Source organism: Cebidichthys violaceus, unplaced genomic scaffold (assembly GCF_023349555.1).
Source record: "Cebidichthys violaceus isolate CVI_PGR_0920_01 unplaced genomic scaffold, fCebVio1.0.p SCAF_10, whole genome shotgun sequence".
Lineage (NCBI taxonomy): Eukaryota > Metazoa > Chordata > Actinopteri > Perciformes > Stichaeidae > Cebidichthys > Cebidichthys violaceus.
In genome coordinates this window covers 17636856-17661645 of record NW_027176263.1, presented here as the reverse complement: position 1 = coordinate 17661645, position 24790 = coordinate 17636856, and the positions used below count along the sequence as shown (strand labels likewise).

General features: G+C 41.5%; 1 protein-coding gene across 1 annotated transcript; it reads right to left on the bottom strand.

Moving 5' to 3' along the window:
• Positions 1–3652: 3652 nt before the first annotated feature.
• On the bottom strand, positions 3653–16931 carry kcnk18 (potassium channel, subfamily K, member 18). The gene is made up of 3 exons (XM_068718402.1): positions 16589–16931; positions 16225–16368; positions 3653–7341 (listed from the first exon to the last, which is right to left on the bottom strand). The coding sequence occupies exons 1-3, from the start codon at positions 16821–16823 to the stop codon at positions 6509–6511; spliced, it is 1212 nt and encodes a 403-aa protein (XP_068574503.1). The 5' UTR covers positions 16824–16931; the 3' UTR covers positions 3653–6508.
• Positions 16932–24790: the final 7859 nt, after the last annotated feature.

Genomic DNA, 24790 nt, shown 5'->3' with positions numbered 1-24790 from the left:
TATGTGACTAATAAAGCTGAACACCTGTCGACAGTCATTGTTGTGAAGGTTTGATAACCTACCGTATGGTGACATCTGCTGGGGAACCTTTGGTATGGCACTGGTATGAGAGGAAACAGAGAGTCAGATTATCAGAGGTCTCACTGCTGTCATCCCTCCATACACATTACATTCATCTTTTTGGACTGTTCACTGCATATTCTTTTTATTCTTAATACTAGTCCGGGATGTGCTCACCACGCCAGGTGTCAGTGAAGCACAGGGCGGCGGATCCTAACGTCTCAGAGAGGGAGAGCTGGAAACGAGACACAAACAGAAGAAGTAGGAGAGAGAGAGAGCGGTGCCAAGGCTGCCATCTGCAGCGTCGTCTTCACAAGTCAATGCCAACTACATTTTATTCAGATAGCCCAATGTCACACATTTGCCCCAAGGAACTTTACAATCTGTACAGAAAACAGCACCATCTGTCCTGCAGAATGGGCAAAGATTCCCCAAAACACTAATACAGCAAAAAATGAACAGGACTTCAGCAAGAGCAACTGACTGAAGAACAGACATGCAATAGATGTTGTGTGAACAGAATAACCAACATAATGAAATATATATATAATGGAACCTAGAGAGAGGACAGGCTACACAAACACACAAGAAGAAGACGAGCAGACAGACAGGCTTACGTCTTGAGTAACCAGGAAGTAGTGTGTTTGACCGAGGTGTCAAAGAGTTGTCTCTACATGTACTCATCACCTCTGGTCACTCAAGTTTCCTTTCAAATCTACAGAAAATAAGCAAAAAGATCGATTGCATTTTCTCCATCCACTATTGTACTTGTTATTATTATGAGTTAATCATGACGAACTCGAGCGATGGACCATCACCTGCACACCTGTTTGTTTTCATGCATCAGTGTGAGAAGATGACTCCTCATGTGATGCTTTAGTTTCCTCAGTGGAACAGAAGCTTGAGACGTTTTAGTCGCATGCTTCATGTAGGTTATGATTTATTCACTAATCTATTAACTACACCAGCTCCTCTGCACTTTGTCATATTTAGTGTTTATCCATACATACAGCTTTTCCTCCTCAGCCAAGTGGAAACTAGTTTTTGCAATATTTTGACTATTTACACATTTCCGGCATTCCCACTCATATTTTCTCTAATTCACACATATTTCCTTAATACTTCTGCTTTGAAAAGTTCATTCTGAGGTTGATGAACATTGGGGAAAAATGCAGAATTGGGTCATAATTCTCTTTGTGTTTATCACTACAACACATTACATGTAGTCATTTGAGCCATTGCACTGATATCGATGAGAGCAGCTTTAAGGTAGCTGAGCGCACATCCTCCTTAAGCTTTCAAAATAAAGGAAAATGATTGCTTTAAGGGACACCAAGGGGTTTAGATTGAGAGATGGTCTCTGGATCCCACTCTTTTTGTTTACCACTGGGGTCATAGGATATAGGTTCAAAGGGAAAATAAAATTGCAGTTTTGAGGCATATTGGCTCTTAGTGCCTTAGAAAAATAAAAACATTATCACACAGAAAACAGGTAACAAAGCACAGCATAATATTCAGGCCAAAAAAACTGCAAATAGTTTCAGCTTTACGATTTTGGTGTCATAAATGACATTTGTATCTAATTACATTTGCTTGATTTGATGAGTTTCCCGTGTTTTTTTATTACTTCACCCTGAAAGCTGTGAGAGAGGTTGAGAGAAAGAAAGAGACACCTTGGGAACACCATCCTTCCCTCCTAGCAGTGGGGAGCTGCTAAACTGTTACAGCAGCGCCATCTAGTGCTCTAGTAACACTACTACCACGGGGTTTCCACTGACGTAGCGCAGAAACACTCACATACTGTTGTGTAATTCATAAGAGCTAAATACTATAACTTGTTAACATGTAGTAAAGTGTGCCTCTAAATAAAAACATATTGAATATAACAAGTGCATTAACTCAAGTTCTGTACGAGGTTTGTACGGTACTTCATACTTATTTTCTACACTATATGTTTAACTTATGGCTATTAGTAGTGACTTTAAGATTGTACAGCACAACTCCAAATCCTGAATCATACATCATTTGGATTTATTTACCTATCTTTGAACTTAAGCAAATTACAGAGAATGACTGGAGACAACGGAAATATAGAATGAGTTAAAAACTCTAGTCTCTCAGTCCAGGTTACAACTCTGGACTAATGCAAGATGGAAAGCAATGGATTGACGGATAAAGCGTTGATTTTCTGGGCATATACTGCAGGATGGAAGCATGCACATCCCTCAATAAAGAATAAGCACGAAGTCGCCCATTCAGCCACGCCATAGTATACATAGTCCAATGTATGAAAGGAAGTCTGGGGGAGCCGGTTTGAATGGGCCTGATGCAGCTGATAACAGTCTAAACAGTACTGTTATTCATCATGTTCAGGTTTGTGAGCAGAGGAGATGCTGGAGGATCAGACTGAGTTGATCCACATCCAGCAGAGCCACAGCTCACTGTTACATTTTATTATTCACTACATTTTATATTTTGAAAATGTCTTATTGTTAAAGCTAACATTCACTCATCTTAAGACTCTGTAGAAAGTATTTTATTCAATAAGTGTTTGTTTATGACTCACCTTTTGGCCGCTGCTCTGCGGCTCACTGTTGTTTTGTTGATAGCATCTAACAGCTAACATAAGCTAACAGAAGCTAACAGAAGCTAACAGAACTACAAGTGCACACACTGTTTGTTCTAAATGTTCTCATCCCACTAACTCTGTATTAATGCTTGTTGATTATTCAGTCTCCTCACATTAAAGCCTGTAAATGGGTGCTATGCTGGTGTGCCATGACAGGGACTGTCCACGACTTTAACCTCTTTAAACATGGTCAGAACCTACTTCTTATTCTTTATCCAAAACATCCAGGATACATGTCTTATTATACCAGCATATAATGTATGCTACATTACATGATTCAGATTAGTCATGAGTTGATTTAGAGGAAGATAGAAGGTTTAGCCCTTTGGCACCGTTATTCCGCCTTGCTGTTCTGTATGAAGGTACAGAGGGGGACCGGAGAGCCGGCGTCTGTGTGGACAGGGACACCCGGAGCAGAAGAAGGCCGACTGCTGTGTTAAATGTCCTGCTGCACCGGGAACTACCACAGAGGAGGCTTTGAGGACTCTGCCAGGTCTTTATATTTCTGTCTGTCTGTGGACAGACTTTGTCTCAACCGTGAAAGACGTAGTCACGAAACTTTACAGGCGTGTGCTGAGATCAAAATGAAAGTAGAGTTGGCCCCCCATTGGCCCCCCATTGGCCCCCCACTTCACGCCCTTTGCCCAATTTGGAGTCGCCGCTGGTGGGTCCCATCACAAGATGGTTTCTAGCTGTGATTCTGACAGCATTGTTATCCATTTGACCTGTTGGCAGAGTTGAAACGATGAAATATAAAATGTCTGTTGACCACTGTCTCCAGGGCTGAGTTAATCAGAAACTTTCAGAGCACCTTGGTGGGCCCCTGAACTTACTTTCTAATCTTATTCTTTTTTCTGTAACATCAATATGAATAACTAAATAAGCAAAACATAATCAAACATTGGTCAACATTTTATTTCAGTTCTTTGTTGACTCTTATCAAGAGTCAATACAATCCCGCTAACGCCTTCTGACGCACATTTTTCCAACCAAGCCCCGCCCACTTCAAAACATTAACAAGAGCACAGAGAAAAACACTGAATACAGAAAACCTTTCTTTAAAGTCATGGAAACGTGTTCCAATTCCACAGAACATGTTGTGAGCAATTAAGACCCGCCCTCAGAAGAAGGTCTTCAGGTCTTCAGGTCTTCAGGTCTTCAGGTCTTCAGCATCTCGGCACATGTCAGTCATATCTATCTGGCCTCATTTCCTCTCATCTTTCCACAGTCACTTTGTAATAAATCCATATAACGTCAAAGAAACACAGATTCTGCCAGCCCAGCTGGTCAAACCTGTTTCCTGTAGTCTGCGTCGTCCATCGATTAAAAGCCAATAAATATGTCCTGAGACATGATGAACATTAAAATATCTGTCATCTGGTTTTTAATGTCATCAGGTGAGGGGAGGCATGCTTTCTGATACACATTAACACCACATGATGGCTGTTCATGCATCAGACTAAAACAACTGTGTGTGTGTGTGTGTGTGTGTGTGTGTGTGTGTGTGTGTGTGTGTGTGTGTGTGTTTGTTTGGTTAACAGCTTCTTCCAACAATGAGGAATACTCTTTAATATCTCTACAAAACCAACATAAAGTACATAACTATATTAACAAGGGTCTTTAAATGTACTGTGGTCTTGTAAATGATCAGAAGCCACAGAATATGCTTTTAAATATGTATATATATATGTATGTATATATACGAGCTAAATGCAAATACTATTATTACTACATAAGTTGGCTACTACTACTACTACTACTACTACTACTACTACTACTTATCATGAGTAGTGCTGCGAGCAAAAACATGAACCTCTTTGGGGCAGTTGGTGGAATATGCTAGAAATAATCAGACATGCTTCTCTGGGCTGTAGAATAGCTCGCCACCAACTTTGTCAAGGCTACCTGGCCTTCAAAACTCCAGCTGTGCGCTCTACCACTGCACAGGTGCATGTAAGGCGCTCAGCGTTGGAGCCCTCCGGTCTGCTCTGTGAGTTGACTCCAGGTATCGTGAGCCAGATGTGCCTGAGTGACAGTCTGATGAGGCCTTTGATGACTCATGGTAGACTGGGACACGCATCCATGAATCCAATTGTGGTAAGTACCTGAACATATGGTGAAATAAGGTTGGATCAATCAGAGATTCAATTTATTTTTGTATAGCCAACACATCTGTCTGCGGAGTTAAAACACTAACAAGCTCCAGGTTTGTGGAAGCACAGTCAATCTAAACCGCGACAACAAACGTCTTTCTCTGCCAACATATCACCACACTGTCTTTTTATTGACGTGCTGATGCATCCAAAAGAAGTAAGTCAGCCATGACACGCCTTGTTACACCTCCCTTTGACCGTATACAGAGACGAATCAACCTTCAATTAGTGCTTCATTTCAGTCATTTTGCAGCTTGAGATGTTTATATTGATATTGTAGCGTTATACAATACTATACCATTAAATAGCCAATTTATCTTAATGATGAATACATTTAGAATTGGATTGTAATTCAAATTGCAGAGACAGGTTCATGTCAGCAAAATATGAACAAAAAACTGAAAATGGCTTAAAAAATGGCTCAAATTGCGTTCTTACCGAAGGGAGAATTTATTAAAAGAAAATTGGTGAATGTGGCAAGTTCTCCTGCATCACCCATACTAACCACTAAAGAACAAACCCGTTTAAAACATGAGGCCCAATCCCTGCAGGCTCTGGATGGGAATGAACTGTGGTTGTGTAATGTGCCACTAAAGGCTGTGAGTAATCTTCTGCCTGGGCAGCAGTCCATCACCCACACCGGGGTTCACTGCTGGTACAGCAAAGTCCAGTGGCACACCGGGCCACCGGGCCCCCGTAGTGCCGCCCTGGGTCCAGCCCTAGATGAGAGAAGCTGCCCGGGACACACGGAGTGAAACCTCTGCTCTGCTGTCCTGGCTGGACCCATGGTGGGACTATGGTGGCGTGTTGATGTGATGATGATCGGGTCGATCGGGGCGGCATTGGCTATCGCAAGTTGGCTACTGCTGGATAAGAAAAGAGAAAGCCCAAAATAAAACGGATCTTCTTTAGTGATGTGTTCCAAATGTGCATGTTAACATTTATTTTCTAATATTCTATTATCACTTTACTGCCAGTTCCTCTTGTACAATACAGTGGTAGAGAATTAAAGATGATACAGTATATGGACATCACCACTGGGCCGCGATGTGAATATCCTATTCCGGTTGTTGATAATAACGATGGGTATATTGATCTATCGACAAGGCAGCAAAAATACTAAGAAGGCAGAAATAATCAAGAGAGTATTATTTCTGTTATGATGAAACCTTCAAAAACAAGTTACATTAAGTGTAATCTATGAAGTACATTGAAGTGTCACTGTTCACAATACCTATTTTCTGTTCTGCAGTTCGTTGACTATTACCTAAAGCACACTTTTAGACCTCGCTCTACGTATGTTTTGGGTTTTCCCAATCATAACGAGTGCCAGTCGGAGAGAAAGTGCAGAAATCCAGAGTTCTGACTGGAAATCAATTGCAAGACTATTTGTCTACCCTCTGCAGTCCGGTGAGGCAGAACAACTGCCAGAATACCAAATAGTACTGACGCTCATTCCATGGCGAGATACTGTAACTCATTTTGAATATCACTCTCCTTCACTGGGCGAAACGTTTGGCACATACACACTTTTTATTTTGCTGATAACTGTGCAGAAAGCTCAAATAACACTGGGACAGTTCCCACAGACCCCTGCTTTTGAAATGTGTCAAAAGCAGCTCATACAGCTCTTAGACATGAGACAGAGAATCTCCGGGTTACTTAGTCATTCTCTTAATTTCTTGAAAGTCTTCATATTTCCCCTGCTGATGAATTTGATGCATTGGCGGTAGCAGCTTACGATCCGTGTTTGGCATAGCTTGAAAGACATGGACATGATGGCCATGCCGACAATAATGAAGAGTGAGGTCAGCATGAAGAACTTAGGGTGATGTGGCACAATATCGCCAAAACCGATAGTAGTGAGGGTGATAAAGCAGAAGTAGTAGGGGTCAAAGCCCTTGAATTCTTTTTCCCACAATGGCAAAATCAAACCGCCAAAAGAAATGTAGGCAATCACAATGAAAATAATCAGCACAAAGGGTACATCCAGCATTTCCATTCCAACCCCTAACCCTGTGAAGTCCCAAATGGCAAATCCTTTGGGTGGTAGTGGCAGCCGGTCTAGCTCTGGGCAGGACAGGGTCCTGAGCAGTGGGCTCGTTCTCAGTAAGTTCTCCCTGGCGAGAATCTTCTCAAAGATCTCTTTGTTGTTTTGGAGTTGGATGGACTTTTGCCGTACATCCGCTTGGCTGTGAAGTACCTGCCGGATGTCGAGGGGCTCATGGATCACAATGTCATGGCTGTAAAAAAAGGTACCATCCTCCAGGGCCTGGTCGCTTGAGTCCCTTGGCCTCCTCTGAGTCTTCCACGGTGACCAGGTGTGGGAGCGGAGGGTTTTGCAGAGGGTGTGAATGCGCATGTAGGCCCTGGACATCAGCATAGCAAGGAAGTCTCCCACATCGAGGATGACCAAAAGCATGAGAGGGATGCCCACCATGGCATACAAGACACACGCCACCTTACCGGTCAAGGTAACGGGATAGATCTCCCCATACCCTGCAACAACAATAGAGAGAATGAGCACTTTAGTACTTAGAAACAGGGGCAATGGTAGGATCTGTGGATGAGCTCAAGTTACAATCATGTAAATGTGTACTTCTAAAACCAAAAAGCATATTTAAGGTTTGATTAATGGACCTGGAAATATAAAACCATGGCCTTAATATATTTAATATGATGTAATTCCATTTAGAATTCTAGAAAATATTCATCACCATTTTGTTGAAATAGTCTTTTTTTCATCGTTTGTGGTCTGTAGATCAGTTTACACATACAATTAAGAAGTGGACATAGTCCCAGTGACGTCACCCATTGGTTTGTGGACTTTGGTTTTGAAGCCTCAAGTTTGACATTTTGTTCGTCGGACGTCGCTATTGTGGCTTTTTGGAACCAGAAGTGACACGAGTGGATGAAGTACAAACAAACTGAACAAGACATTTTTAGGCTACCAAAGAGGTTACAATTACCTTTGTATGAACTGAAAACACACGAGTGAACACAGACAACTTTCAGACCAGACAAAGCCATTGTGGCGAGCTGTCAATCACTGTGTAGCCCCGCTCCTAAAGCATCCCCTGCTTTCTGGTCTGTTTGACTCTAAATGGACCATAATGTACTAAGTGAACATCATGCTGTGTTGAAGAAGACTGTAAACTAGAGATTGAGACCATAAACTCATGTTTACAATGTTTACTGAGGGAATAAATCAAGAGAGAAGTAGAGTCATTTTAGACTAGACTTCTATACAACCAGAGGAGTCGCCCCCTGGTGGACACTAGAGAGAATGCAGGTGTAATGCACTTTTGCATTGGCTTCACTTTGTAGACCTGGAGGTTGTCCAAGCCTGTACGCTTTACACTCATAATAAAACCATGTTCTTTTCTTTGGTGAGACAGGTTAGGGAACATTAACAGCAGAGTTTCCTTTGGAAAGTTTACTTGAACCAGGTATAGTGATATTGGTAGGACACTTAGTGAGAAATTAAACTGCCATCAAACACAGACGTTTAGTGTAAGCAGATATGAGGCAGGTTGAAGCTGCAGACTATCTGCTCTTTGCTTGGGTGAGAGTAGGACGGCAGGTTAAAGGTGCGTTAGTCCAGGGTCAGAGAATGTTGTTGCCTGTTAGAAGATGTGTTATGTCTCAGCCTGATAATCCTGCAGGGCCTAATGATGCATGTAGGTCTTAAAATACACACCTTGCAATCAATCAAGAAATGCTACTTTTTCAAAACAATGAGCATTCATACAATGACACAATGTAAGACAACAATAGATCTATTGGAGCCTTGTCTTAAACTTGAATTATGCGGGCGATGAAGAGATGAATAATGTTCCCGACTAACAGGCCGACACAGAAGACAATTCACCTCCAACCTCTAACAACATCTAATATGCTTTTTGTGGTGATGCAAAAAGCCTTCTCCTCTGAGAGTGCTCTCTCTCCAGTGAGTCGTGGGCTTCCTAAAGCCGCAAGGCCATTAGTAGGCTTCCCCCCACCACTTATCATGTCAAGAAACAGACAAACTAATGTATCTTCACAAAGTTCTCACGAATCAAACTTGTCACAAAACAAAGATCATAATTTAGTTAACAAATTATATTAAACATAAAGAAAATCATTTACAAATGGATCACTAATAACTGAAACTAATATTAGGAAACTATTAAACATCTTAAGATACATCGGTAGCTAATGGGTTTAAGGTTCCAAGCTAACACAACAGCCTGTCTGTGAGGCTGCACTTAAACACAGCGGTACCTCGAGCTAAATGCTATCATGCTGACGTTTGCATTACGTTCATCTTGAAGGGGACATGAATATCTGTACACAATTACCCGACAATCCATCAAATATTTGTTGACAGATTTCAGTCTAAACCAAAGAAGGTCGACCAACTGACCGGGTCGACCTGCGACCTTATTTTGCTGTTGTTTTGGACGTTTGAACAGGTGAGAACTCTTTAAGTTGAGACACAGACAGGCATAGAGAGAGCAGACATGTGGATGGAATCAGGGAAGGACACGTAGTCACTGCTAAGAACCAATCAAGTAGCGAACGCAGGTGTCTCTGTAATCGTTTTCAAAGTGTATATATGTATATGTTTTTGTGTTTGCAAACTTACTAGTTTACATTGAAATGAACTGAACCAGTGTTGTCTTTGAGACAATTTGTCTTTGGTGACTATTATTTATATACAGTTGTGGTCAAAAGTTTACATACACTTGTAAAGAACATAATGTCATGGCTCTCTTGAGTTTCCAGTTATTTCTACAACTCAGATTTTTCTCTGATAGAGTGATTGGAACAGATACTTCTTTGTCACAAAAAACATTCATGAAGTTTGGTTCTTTCATGACTTTATTATGGGTTAACAGAAAAAGTGACAAAATCTGCTGGGTCAAAAATATACATACAGCAACATGAATTAGCAATTTTGGTGACTTAGAAAGTTGTGTCAATGAAATGAGCTTCATAGCATGGCCTCTTAACTTCTTGTGAGTGATTATGAGTGACTACAGCTGGTGACTTCTCTGAGGCCATTTAAATAGGGCTCATTGGATACAAACGCCCACAAACGCTACAATGGGAAAGTCAAAGGAGCTCAGCATGGATCTGAAAAAGCGAATCGTTGACTTGAACAAGTCAGGAAAGTCACTTGGAGCCATTTCAAAGCAGCTGCAGGTCCCAAGAGCAGCAGTGCAAACAATTGTTTGTAAGTATAAAGTGCATGGCACTGTTTTGTCACTGCCACGATCAGGAAGAAAACGCAAGCTATCACCTGCTGCTGAGAGAAAATTGGTCAGGAGGGTGAAGAGTCAACCGAGAACCACCAAAAAGCAGATCTGCCAAGAGTTAGAAGCTGCTGGAACACAGGTGTCAGTGTCCACAGTCAAGCGTGTTTTGCATCTTCATGGACTGAGAGGCTGCCGTGCAAGAAGGAAGCCCTTGCTCCAAAAGCGGCACCTTAAGGCTCGACTGAAGTTTGCTGCTGATCACATGGACAAAGATAAGACCTTCTGAAGGAAAGTTCTGTGGTCAGACGAAACAAAAATCGAGCTGTTTGGCCACAATGCCCAGCAATATGTTTGGAGGAGAAAAGGTGAGGCCTTTAACCCCAAGAACACCATGCCTACCGTCAAGCACGGTGGTGGTAGTATTATGCTGTGGGGCTGTTTTGCTGCCAATGGAACTGGTGCTTTACAGAGAGTAAATGGGATAATGAAGAAGGAGGATTACCTTCAAATTCTTCAAGATAACCTAAAATCATCAGCCCGAAGGTTGGGTCTTGGGCGCAGTTGGGTGTTCCAACAGGACAATGACCCCAAACACACATCAAAAGTGGTAATGGAATGGCTAAATCAGGCTAGAATTAGGGTTTTAGAATGGCCTTCCCAAAGCCCTGACTTAAAATCCCATTGAGAACATGTGGACAATGCTGAAGAAACAAGTCCATGTCAGAAAGCCATCAAATTTAACTGAACTGCACCAATTCTGTCAAGAGGAGTGGTCAAAGATTCAACGAGAAGCTTGCCAGAAGCTTGTGGATGGCTACCAAAAGCGCCTAATTGAAGTGAAAATGGCCAAGGGACATGTAACCAAATATTAGCACTGCTGTATGTATATTTTTGACCCAGCAGATTTGATCACTTTTTCTGTTAACCCATAATAAAGTCATGAAAGAACCAAACTTCATGAATGTTTTTTGTGACAAAGAAGTATCTGTTCCAATCACTCTATCAGAGAAAAATCAGAGTTGTAGAAATAACTGGAAACTCAAGAGAGCCATGACATTATGTTCTTTACAAGTGTATGTAAACTTTTGACCACAACTGTATATGTATATATATATGTATATATATATATATATATGTATGTATGTATGTATGTATGTATGTGTATATATATATATATATATATATATATATATGTATGTATGTATGTATGTATGTATGTATGTATGTATGTATGTATGTATGTATGTATGTATGTATGTATGTATGTATGTATGTATGTATGTATGTATGTATGTATGTATATATATATATATGTATGTATGTATGTATGTATGTATGTATGTATGTATGTATATATATATATATGTATATATGTATATATATATGTATGTATGTATATATATGTATGTATATATATATATATGTATATATGTATATATATATGTATGTATATATATATATATATATATACATATATATATATATGTATATATATGTATATATATGTATGTATATATATGTATATATATGTATGTATATATATATATATATATATATATATATATATATATGTATGTATGTATGTATATATGTATGTATGTATATATGTATATATACATCAAACGTGTTACAACACAGCAACAATGACCTGAAAGTGAATGAGAAGCTCAGCAGACCTGAAGGGGACTTTAGAGTTAGTGAACCATTCTGTGTGGGTTCCAAGCTATGTGGAGTGACACCGTTTACAATGCATATGGTCATTTATCAAAAGTTAATATGAAAAAAGGGATTATAGCAGCTTTAAAGAAGCATTTACCGTTAGCCGGCTTTCAAAGTGTTCCATGTTACAGCAACAGTTTTGGTGTAACCATGATGTTGATGAAGTAAAACTGAAAGCTTGAGAACAATATGGATGGAATTTGGAGTATCTCTACTCTTAAAAAGATCAGTTTCAGATCACATCATACTCCATTATATGTCGCACTTGCACACCAAGAAGTTGCTGCTATCAGTTCTATTTTGTATTTGCTACACCCTGTTGGCTATTGGTTAGGGGCTTCCCTATTGGTTGACCCCATCAAGGCTCCACCTCGGCAGCCTGACATGGATCTTTGCACTCACTGCCCAATCAGTAGTTAGTAACTACCCACTATTAAACACAAGCGTGCCTTTTTTACTTGGCCACCTTGAACGCAGACACAGCTCTCAGTAAAACATTTGTCTCAGCTCGCAACACCAGCTGGTGCAACAATCCCTCCACAGCGGTCAAGGGAGTGCTACTGTGCAAGGCCATACGGTGCAAGGCCGCACACTGGGTGAATAGCTTAGGTCCCTAGTGATCGACTGAGTCTTTAACTGACATGTAGCATTTAATCTGGCTTCCTGTTTATGTGATGACGAAGCAAGGGGAGCCATTTCTCCATTTCTTTTTATTATTATCCTCCACCTTTTCTTGTGGCCTAACTGTTCCAGGCCCCCACAGGAATGACCCTTGGTGATTGTGCATGGTGACAGGGGGACTTTTATCACTGAAACTGTTACTTTTCTCCCGCTTTAAGGCAACTCGTTTGACATGCACTATTTCCACTCTATTACTACAGCAATTTGGTTGTGGCGGTGAAAATGAGAAAATGGTGTGACATAGTGCAGTTTTTTCCCCACATAGGATGTGGATTTTAAAACACTGATACTGGGAGTAGAGTCAAAGCCGGTGGAACTCACTCTTCACATACCATTGTGTTTAATAATGTTCATGGAATTGAGCTATGCCAATCTCCCATTCATTTCCGCTCATTCACACAGCCTCTCTACTGATGCAGTGGAGAGTGTTGACCTGAAGGTGGCACTTTCAAGCACCTCCTCTCATACGTTTTCCTCCTTTGCAGCCCCCCTCAACTTTCTCTTCTCATGTCTTGAGCGTCACTATTCGACGTGGACGTGGAGGACAGGATGTTGAGGAGGGGATACGCTCTCCTATTCTGTTGCCAACTTCCTGGGGCATCTTACATATCTCCAACTCCAGCTTTACTAGGACTATAGACTGTATATATAAGAAGTGGAGGTAGTCACCTTGACGTCACCCACTGTTGTGTGGACTGCCGTTTTTAGGCAACCAAAAATGTTACAATTACCTTTCATGAACTGAAAACACACTATGAAAGGGTTAAAGTTGTCCGATGAAAAAATGGATGACTCCTAGACCAGAAAAAGCTGTGTTAGAGACCTGTCAATCACAAGGTAGCCCCGCCCTAAAGCATACCATAGACCATAATGTACTAAATGAACATCATGCTGTATTGAAGAAGACTGTAAACTAGAGATTGAGACCATAAACTCATGTTTACAATGTTTACTGAGGGAATAAATCAAGAGAGAAGTGGAGTCATTTTCTCATATACTTTAAAACAGTATGAATTATTTATGCAACCAGAGGAGTTGTCCCCTGCTGACTATTAAAAAAAAATGCAAGTTCAAGGCACTTCTGCATTGGCTTCACTTTTCAGAAGCGGAGGGTGCTTCCTGACTGGGACAGTGGCACTGGAGGACAAAATAGGTTCCTTATATAAAGGCGCACATGGGACTTCAGTCTTCTGATTTTCTGGTTCAGAAGGAAACTTTATTTCAATGGTCACATATATACCGCTACATACATGAAATTTGACATCTGCATTAAACACACCCTAAGCATTAGGAGCAGTGGGCAGCAACTTGTCTCCAGACACTGGGACTACCCACTGAGTGCTGAGGTCAACCACTCTACCCATTGAGCTACAGCCGCCTCAAGAACAATCAGAAGACATGTGGTCAATAATGGATCTGTCCATCTTTTTGTTTTAGCTCTTCCAACATATCAAACATCCAACTCAACTTCATTCTCCTGGATCGCTACAAAGCCACTCTCCTCAGCTGTTTACAGAAGCCGGTGATTCATCCACAAACCAGCAGTAAAACCCAGACCGGATTCTCAGACTGACTGGACTGACTGACTGACTCAGTGAGGGACTTTTTTCCTGGTCTTGGCTATCTAAAACAGAACTGAATTGAACTCTTCCTGACAGAGTTGCTTCAATATGCCAGTGGATTTGGTCAACCTGTTTGCTAGCAGGGAAGTTGGACTCTGTTTTCAGCAACACACCCCCACTGGGGAGGATACATTCGGTCCACGCCCTCCTGCTTAAGAGGCTACGGTGCTCATTGGAGGACATTGCCTGGCTTCTTCACGGTCTCCCATCTCTGCCGTTGTGCTGTCATACCACAGGGATATGACGTCCGGTTGTATGGCTCAGCCAGTGCTGGAGCCTTCGTCTCCAGTGGTCAATGATAGCAAAGGGTGTTAGAGGTCGTCATGTATAAAATAGAAATAGTAGTTACTAGATGTAACTCCACTTATAAGTAATCAAGCCCAGCAGGCCCCCGTTCTATTCCTGTTGCTATGTATAACAGGGAAATAAACAGCGGGTGCACTGGTGGTCTATAGTGTGTGAATTCCAGCTCCTGATGAGGTAGTGAGTATGATTTATCTCAGGGTGCCAAAGAGGAGCCTCGTTGGAGTCAGCCAATAGTGAAGAACGTTAGAGGGAAAACCATCTCCGTCCACACGGCGTTTCAGCATCGTTTTCTAAATGATCTCCGTCCAGACTACAACGCCTGAACAACCAATATCACGTGACTCTTCACGTACACTGGGCATGTGGGTGTCAATGTAAACAGGAAGTAGATTGGTTGCTTAGTTAAAAAAAATATGACAGAGTAATAATGTAGTTCTTAATAATAAAAGATCGTGTTTGATACTTAAGATCTTCTCTAAAGTCTTCCTCTATAAACTCAAACAGACACAGTTCGTGGAAAGTTTTAGACATTTTCATTTTCAGACTTAGTTACAGCGCTGCAGGTCTCTCTCTCTCTCTCTCTCTCTCTCATCAAATTTCCTTTAAATCAACACTTACACATAATAGTGTACTAGATTATGGGTCATTAATGTGGTGAACACTCGTCTCATCGTTTCCTCTGTTTAGTTGTTTCTGTTCTCACTCGTAGCTCTGCTGGTGACTGAAGTCTCTGTCCTACTGGAGAACATTTACTGCTTTAGTTCCTTTATAGTTTATGTGTGGATTTCACAATAGTTATGCAGAACAAAATAATCATTAATAAGGACAGGAAAGTTCTCCGTAGGTCTGATTCCTCCGCTGGTCACGCCGCTCACTGATCGCTCCATTAACAGCTGCTTCCTCCGTAATAATGCAGACTTTAACTGAACAACAGCTGCTAGTAAAGACAACAAGGTCAGCAACACCTGTAATCAGTTCTCCATGTTGAATTAACCTGGTAGTCGATCGGTAATCAATGTTGTTGTTTGTGATTTCCGTGAACGGTCACGTGATAGAGGCGTGACGAATCAGGGAAGGACACGTCGTGACTGATAAGAACCAATCAGGTACCGAACATGGGCGTCTACGTCATCGCTTTTAACCGTATCCGTTTTTGATCGTCCACACGAAGAGGCAACTCAATCCGTCCTCGGGAGCTTTTTCAAACTCCTCCGTATTTGGTGCTCAGTGTAAACGTAGCAAAACATATGCATTTCAAATGGAAACGGAGTGTTGTGGACATGGCCTAAGAGGGTGTTTTAAGTCACTGATGCGACGCAGACCTCGAGGGTTTGCTAATTGCACCGTATGTATGCAGAAGGCAAAAAATGTTTATCCAAGAAACATGATCCTTCAGTGTACTTCATTTGGTTTCAGGGTGTTTGTGAAGGTGGCCCTTTAATGGTGACACCCTGCCAGAGAGCCAGCTGGGAGGGGAAACATCTAGCTGTCTGCATTTGTAACTTTCATCACTTTTTTATGGTATCAGATCATGTTGAAAATAAGAGTCAAACAAACTTGTGCAGTGCCCGATAAACCTGAACTTAAACCGTTGAGTCTGAGATATTCTTCGAGGGTCAAGTTCCAAAAGCTTGAGCCAATATATTAGGCCAAGTTGAAATACCTAACCATGATGACTTCACTAAGACACCATCAGGGTTACTTTCTGCCTCAGAGCCACGGGAGATATTACTTTCACAGAAATACATCACATACACATACCTTCATATATGAGCCATCAACTTGCAGCAGCTATGACAATCATGATGACTTACCAACTGTTGTGAATACAGTGCAGCAGAAGAACATAGAGCCAAAGAAATCCCATCTGTCAGGTCTCTGAAACCATATAGACTTGAAGTCACGCATCTTTTTCTCCATTTCCTTCATCATGGCTACAGGTGTGGAGGAGGCGTTGTCTGAAAAAAGAGAACATATTAAGATGTTCAGTGTAGAGCAAATGATGTGCTTTAAGCTTTATGCATGCCTAAGTTACTAAAATTATATAATTATAGAATGGGAAGCAAATATAACAAACAGCCACATGTTTAATCAGAAATCATAAAGAGTACATTGATGTTATAGGTTAGTTGTAAAAGTTTGGTTGCACAGTGTTATCAGATATTTGTGGTCACTTACTGGTGAGGTTCTGGACGGTACTGACAATCTGACGAAGGAAGTCGAGGTACTCGTCACGGTTCTCGCTAGATGACTCCGTCTTTCCCTCAATGCGCTCGAACATGAGCGCACCCAGCGCTGCGTATGCAACCAGGGACAGACACAGCAGAAGGTGAGGAAAGAGCCTCCAGAAACGCCCTGCGCATTTTCTGGACTCGGCTTTAGCGCTGATTCCTCTCTTCACTGCCACTGACATCTTCTTCTTCTTCTTCTTCTTCTTCTTCTTCTTCTTCTTCTTCTTCTTCTTCTTCTTCCTCCTCCTCCTCCTCCAGCTGCACCGCAGTCCTCTCAGTCCGTGTGGAGAGCAGCTGTGCGTCCGTCAGCGTGGCTTTATGCTGTGCGCAGAGGCTGCTGAGGCGGTGGACACCACATCATCCATACATGCCTTTCAGTCACTGCGATGAAGCCTCCGGGGAGTGCCTTATTGCCTCTTGTCCATTACTACATCCTCTGACTGAGCCTGACAAACATACCAGCATCACTAGACCAGCTTCTCGTGATACGGTTTTTAGTATCACAATAAGCAGTAAGTCATGTCTAGGTTACAGCTGCAGCCGTAACCTAGACATGACCCCCATTACAAATGTAGCAGTCAAGTCAACAAAAGTAAAACACAAGGAGTTTAGTGGATTTTAAATACTAAACTCGATACACGTTTTACTTTTGTTGGCTTCTCATTGAGGCATATCAACTTAACTCATTCTACCAGTTTATTCCATCCATCCAACACCCAGACTGATAGCCAGTGGTGGAATAAGCCTAATCAATCCCTGTACAATTAGTAAAGGACTAATAGTCTACAACCATGTCAAATAATATGCCTTAATTCAGCTTGATCCGTTTTTCTTATGAAGTCCCACTCTCTGCAACAGCAATTATGTCTCTAAACAAAGAGGCTTGCCCTTGTTAAGCACCAGGGACAACAGGTGCTGCAGGATTTCTATATTTAGTGACCCATGCGAGGACCAACTGTGGGTCAGAGAACAACTGGGTCCCTTTATGTACAGTAAATATGTTGAGACTATTGAATGTGCCGAGGCACTCTAGTTAAGATGGTACTAGACTACTTTTAAGTTGTAACTGACAATTGGTGAAGTTACCCAGTTTATTGTGAAGAGAATCACACTGACTTTATTACATATTCATCTGTAGGAGGTGTGCTTACACGGAATTTATCATTTAGGCTTGATTTTGATGTATAGAAGGAAATGAAATGTGTAGTTAAGGAATTAGGGGTTAACAATCTTGGAACATCTCAAGAAGTTGGTTGCTGGTGAAGTCAACAGAGACTGTCTTCTGTGGAGCTGTTGTTGAGGGACGCCATGGAAATGTTCAAACCCACACAGGCTCCGCCCTCCACTGGACTCTATGGGTAATACTCTCCTCCAATCACAAGCAGGCACTTGCCATACGCTGCAATAAATATGGACGTGGTGTCCGCACCGTCGCCCATAGGTTTCTGAAGAGCACGGTGGATGGTCGGTGGAGCTGAGACAGGCCCAGGTGATGCAGCAGAGAAGACAGCTAGTAGCTAGCAACCTGGTACGACACCCACCTGTCACTCAAAGCGGCCACGCCCTCAATTATGCCTAACTTTAAGCCTCAATATAATTTAAACCGGTGACTTATATAAAAATTCTCCCCCCGGTCAGGTGTCATGAACAGAGATATTAGCTATAATGAAAACGTTAGTTGCACCAGGCTGTAAAGACGTTACATTCTGCTGTAAAGTTGGACATTTTACCATGGGGATCTATGGGGACTGACTTCTTTTTGGAGCCAGCAGGAGTGGCCGACGTTGAATGCTGTGTGTTTACTTGGCAGCAACCTCCGGTTCTGCAGAGTGAAGCCAATGCGTGTCTTTAAACTTACATTCTCTCTAGTGTCCACCAGGGGGCGACTCCTCTGGTTGTATAGAAGTCTAGTCTAAAATGACTCTACTTCTCTCTTGATTTATTCCCTCAGTAAACATTGTAAACATGAGTTTATGGTCTCAATCTCTAGTTTACAGTCTTCTTCATGTTCATTTAGTACATTATGCTCCATTTAGAGTCAGACAGACCATAAAGCAGGGGATGCTTTAGGGGCGGGGCTTACTGTGATTGACAGGTTTCTGGCGCTACCAGAGACGTATCCGGTGTGTCTACGTCGCTCCTCCCCATTCCATATATGGTAACTTCCGTACATCGGTTGCAAATAAGCCAAGATGTCGACGGCCGTATTCCAAGATGGCGACGGTGAAATCGCCAAACTCAAGCCTTCACAACGGCAGTCTACAAACCAATGCTCCGTCCACTTCTTATATCTAGTCTACAGTGTTTACAAAGAGCAACAGACAAATCTAACATATTATACCTTTAACTTTTCAACTTAGTAAAGTGCATTTAACTAGCAAAAGTACATCAACCAGTGTACATTCCACAGTTACAATGAAAAGCTGTAAACACTGAGGGACTGTGATCACGATCTGGAAAACATATTGACTCTTGTTTATATGTCTTTGCATGATTTTGTGTGTGATGTTGTTCGATGCTATAGAATCTCCACATAGATCTGCAGCCACCCAGGAGCTCCATGTTAGACACAGCGCTGATTGAAGCTACAGCTGCTAACATTTGCTAATTAAGTCTAAACACAAAGCACAGCTGAGGCTGATGGCATGCCATTCGTTTTTAGGTATTTGGTCATACACCAAATGTGCATCAACGTCTAAGCCAAACTGTATGGCAATCCATCAAACAGTTGTGAAGTCATAGAAATAAACAATGTCACTCTCATGGTGGCATGAAAAGCTGGGGGTCAACAAAGGCATTCATACTTTTAGTTGTTTTGAATCAACACACTGTCAAAAGCAGTGGTGTAGACTCATGTAGAAGCTGCTGTAGTGTAAAGAATATGAACAGGTTAGAATAAATAAGATTCAAATAAGATCGTTTTTGACAATTTCCCAGTTCACTGTGACAATGACCATAACCGGCGTAAGACGGGCGAACCACAGCACAGGGGAGGTCCAGGGAATGTTGGCGTCACTCTCTAATCTAAATCACTTCAACAGCTCTTATGTCTGCTCAGCATCAGTGGAATAAACATCGTGGCTGAAGTTCTGGATAAAATAAACACCCAGCAGAAAGTCACGCTGCTCTGGCCTCCACTCATCACGTTAACAGCAACACCATACCAGAGCAGCTAGTCAGGGATGAGGCGCGGTGACGCTGGCCCTGGCCCCGGACACCACACAGCTTTTAAAGGCAGACTGAGTCAGCTGTGTTTGTGTTACTGTGACTTATTGTTGGATGAACTTGGGGGAAACCCTTCTTATTGCTAAATGTTTGTATTTGAGGCAACATTTAAAAAGGCAATGCAACATGGTGCGGGACCATGCTGAAGGCCACGTGCTGGTGGTCTAGCACTGCTTGCTATCGTACAGTATGAACCTCGGAGCCATCAAATGACAGTGATCACCCACTAAACCAACATTTCACATTGCTACCATCTGGTCAGAGAGACAGAACACTTACTAGATGGAGACCAGCTTGCTTCAGAAGTTTGGTTCCTTCTGAACAATCTGCCTCACTGACTCTGTTGATGCTAATGCTGAGCTGGGACCAGCTAGTGCATCCATGAAGACTGTGTTCTGTTCATATCTGATCTCATTGTGTTGTACGTGTAAACTTAAATCAGTGTGGCTGCAGGGCTTGTGTCACTACAGGTGAGTCGTGTAAATATTTAGCTTACAGATATCACCATGAAACTTCCAAAGTTGACTACTTACATGAATACATTTATTTTTTTGTATTACAATTCATGCGAAAAATGAGGCATTAATTTTCATACATTTACAGAGAATACATCTGAAATTATTTTTTCATTTTGTTGACATATTAAAGTCAAAGGTTTTTACAGAAGGTATTAGGAATACAATGTTACATAACATGCAGAGTCTGAGAAAAAACTCATTTTGAGAAAAAAGGCCTTTAAAAATTTGTACTGTAAAATTCCACAGATTTTAATCTCAAAACACTGCAGGAGAATACAGTAAAGATGTAACTAGAGATATCACCATCAAACCTCCCCAGTTGATTACTTGCGTTAAGACAATTATTCTTTTTGTTTTAAGTTTTCGGACATGTGAATAAAGGAGAAATGTACGCAAACTGACTAAGTAGTAAAATAAACACTGATGTGTGTATTTATTATCTAGTGTATTAGTCTGAAAAAAGACGTGTTATGGAGGCAAAATAGCGTAAAATCTCAAAATTGGAATGCAGGAAAAAAAAGGATGTTTTTGCTTGTAGTGTCTCGCCTTAAACCAAGATACATGTGTCTAAGCAAAACTCCAGTAGAAAGACATCATACATGGGGCAGTTTTTAAAGCGTGCAGAATGCAGCCCGGGGTTTCACTGACAACCTGAAGGCTGTAGATGTTCAGCTGTGTGTTGAGGGGTTCGCTGCGTCCACAGCCTCTAGAGCTAAGCCGTACCGTAGAGCATCTGTTGCGGTAAGTCAGTGACTGGTAAATGGACTTGCATTCACGTAACATCTTTCTAGTCTTCCAACCACTCAAAGCACTCTGCACACTCCGTGACAACATTTCCCCATTCACACACTGATTAGGTGCCACATACCATTAGCATCTAAACTAATGCACATCCACGTACACTCGCACAGTGATGGCACAGCCTTCGGCAGCAATTTGGGGTAAGCTTGTACTCATTTTCAACCAATAATATCATGACATCCATTCATCAATCAATCTGCAGCTTTTACTGACTACGGAGGTGTGTGTGGAGCCACAGTCCTCTGTAGCTCTCGATGGCGTACATTCTAAGCCCGCCCACTGTTCAGCTGTTCAAATGAGAGGGCTTTGATTTAAATCCCTCTTGTAAACACACACCTGTACGCTGCACGCTTCAAATACTCGCAGTACAGAAGATAAAGACGCCGTTAAGTGTGTAGATCACAATGTAACGGCAGGCATGGAGCGGCAGCAGTTGAAGTGGCTTTAAAGGAGGAGGCCTAAATAACACAGCATTGTGGTGTTTCATGCAAAATCCAGGAAGACTGTAGTACAGAATTATTGCTTCTTCATCATAGGATTTAATTTGAACAATTTAGGCTTTCACAAAGCTTTTGAAACTCAAATAGCAAACCACTCACATGATTTAGTTTTTCATGTTGTTCAGAAGCACAGTTCACAAAGAAAGTTTTAAGAAAAAATAAAATTATGATAAAATGTAATTCAATCCCATCTGGCTACAGAGGGCGTTGATAGCAAATCAAGCTTTACGCCACACCCTAAAGCCATTAACACAATCTAATTCTGAGTGTCAAGGGGGTGCCATCCCGTTAGACATTGTTCTCTCTCTTTTACCACTCAAAGCTGAGACAGCTGCTTGGCCTGGGACCAGTGCCAGACCCTCTAATTTGGAATAAGTCTTAGTGACTTATTGGCAGTGTCTCTCAGAGTGTCAGCCTCCTACGCTGTACATGACAGATTATTCACTCTGCCATTAACAAATACAGAACACATTTTGGGAAATATGACTTGCTGTTTTATTCATTTCTGCACATTCAATTTAGAGACAAGCCTTCCCTCAAATCCACAGTCAACACAAAAAGTCAGCTGTGTGTGAACATTACTGTGTCCATCAGTCCAATCCACTGACTCTTATATGTTTGTTCATCATATTCTATTCTAAATTTTAATTTGTATCTTGTACTAGTGCACTGTGTTTATGGTCCTGCACCAATCACTAAGCCAAATTTCTTGTATGTGCAAACATACTTGTCAATAAACCATTTCTGATTTCTGATTCTGACTCTGTCCTCTGGTACCTTCTGAAACTGAGCATCGCAGTGTTTCGTTAGCCTAGAAAAAGCCATTTATATCTACGTAGGGAGTGGTATCAGTGCCCTGCTCCAGCTGCTTAACACGTTCTGCACACAGGCGGGACCGCTACCCAGAATGCCTGTGGGAAGACACGCCCCTACTCTGCTTCTGATTGGCTACTCGCTGCTAAACGCTAATGTTAGCCTAGCTATGATGCTAACTGGCACTTTGGACTCGATAAGCTCGAGTCTTCCAGCGAGGCGCTCCTGCAAATGCGCTGAACAGATCGAAACAGCTGGAACGAATCGAGCTCTGAGAAGCGGGTCGTCTTCTGCAGAGCCCGCCATCTTGCACTGCCATGTTTCTATAGCAGCCCAGAACAGACGTTCCACAACCCGGTATTAAACGGGCCTGGTGCTGAATTACCAGAATATTGATAAGCCTCGACGTAACTGGTGTTTTTATTAGTACATTAATGTTTTGATGTAATTCATTATCACGTTGCTGCATGTTGACGGCAACTACGCTTACAGTTACTGTACGTCATTCTTTATAAACTTTTTATCAAGATTTTATTTTTAATTTGTTTCCAGTGAGATATTAATGACTTTATATAGTGACTTTGCTGTTGTAAACATTACAATTGCTGCTCTATAAACAATAGTTAGATGTATTTTAAATATAAATTCTAATCCTGTTCTGAATTTATTTGTTCTTAAAATTCTATATCTGTTTTTAAAAGCCAATATATATTCATGTAGAAGAGCTGTTTATTGATAAGAGTAGCTCCTAGTTGTGCTAAAATGCTAAATATAACCATCCCTACCTGAAGGCCACTGTAGTTCTCCAACACAGTAGGAAAGGGATGGATGAGCTGAGAATTTAGTTGGTTGCAATCTGCAACTCACCAGTAGATGGCACTAAATCTTACACACTGGGCCTTTAATAGTGCTTGTCTTGAGAGGCTTAATTATCTTAAACTGTGTGGTAAATGTGAAAGAGCGTATCATGTAAAAATCTAACATTTTGTACGTGTACGTTTTTCATTTGTCCACAGTGCTGCGATACAGACCCTATCATCAGCCATTATGTGGACTGTACTGAATGCAAGCATCAGCCCTTATAGTCATTGTCTTGAAACGCAACTAAGACCGCAAGAGGAATACACTATCTAATAACGGATACATCTAAACACTGCAAACCACATGATATGCAGCAGCAGTTACACAGATCAATATTCACTTCAAATGTTATGTAGCATGATCCAAAGATGATAGACATTGTACATTAGCAGAAGTGAAAACCACAAAGCAGGAGTTCATCAGTTAAGTCATTAACAGTAAAGCAACACGTCACTTAAATGTATTGCCTTGTGTTGTAATATGTGTAAGACTTTGTGAATATTTTGTGTGAGATCCTTGAGTGTGACCAAACCAAAATATTTCCATGAAGGCAATAAAATAAATGTGAATGAGTATGTGCCAAACAGCTAAAGCCACTTCAAAATGTTAGCTTCTACTCGAGACCCAGAAGTCCCATTAGAAACGCTCCAAAACAGGAATACTGTTGGGAAAACATTCCTCCCACAAGGCCCACAGTGGGGCTCAGACTCTCATCGCACACAGTGGCTGACTAAACACCGCCAAGACATGCACACAATATGTTGGTAAGCATAACAAGTATGCTGAAACAAAGAACCATTGTACTTGGTTATTGAGGTTATGAGGTGGTTCAACTAAGACAGCACTGAAGGCCCAGGTATAAAATACACGGCCCACCACCAGCTGGTCGGTGAAATGTGGTTCAAGCGAAGATGCGATTTAAACGCATTTAATGATTCATATAAAACGTCAAAAATATGGAACTATAGACTGTATGCTGCCAACAAGATGCTCCCAGGACATCGTAACGGGAGCAGTGTACCTTCTGTCTGTACATTCATGGAAAATACTACGAGTGCTTACTGCTGGAACACGCATGCGCAGGTACTTTGGCTTATACTGCTTCTACAACTCTGAAAGATCCTCTGGTCTGGAAAACTCAGCGGACTGAATGAAACGAGGGAACAAAGGTGCGGTTTCACGCTAACTTACTTTGTAAGTACTACTTTATTCCAAAAATGAAAACCGAAACGCAAGGCTGCTAGCTTGTAGCGTTAGCATGCTTGCCTATAAAGCAGGGGTGGGCAATTATTTTTTCCATGGGGCCACATGAGAAACAGAAAATATTGTGGAGGGCCAGGCCAAAAGGCTGAACTGAATTCTACATAATATTAATTGTATTTCTTTATAAAAGCAGTATATAGTGTCACGATGGGAGCTCTTGAGGAGGAC

Excerpts from the sequence above, each read along its gene's own strand:
- kcnk18 (XM_068718402.1), bottom strand. The coding sequence starts at position 16,823 with ATGTCAGTGGCAGTGAAGAGAGGAATCAGCGCTAAAGCCGAGTCCAGA. Across the intron at positions 16,369-16,588 it reads TACCGTCCAGAACCTCACCA|ACAACGCCTCCTCCACACCT; the intron begins GTAAGTGACCAC and ends CTCTTTTTTCAG. Across the intron at positions 7,342-16,224 it reads CACTGTATTCACAACAGTTG|GGTATGGGGAGATCTATCCC; the intron begins GTAAGTCATCAT and ends TTGTTGTTGCAG.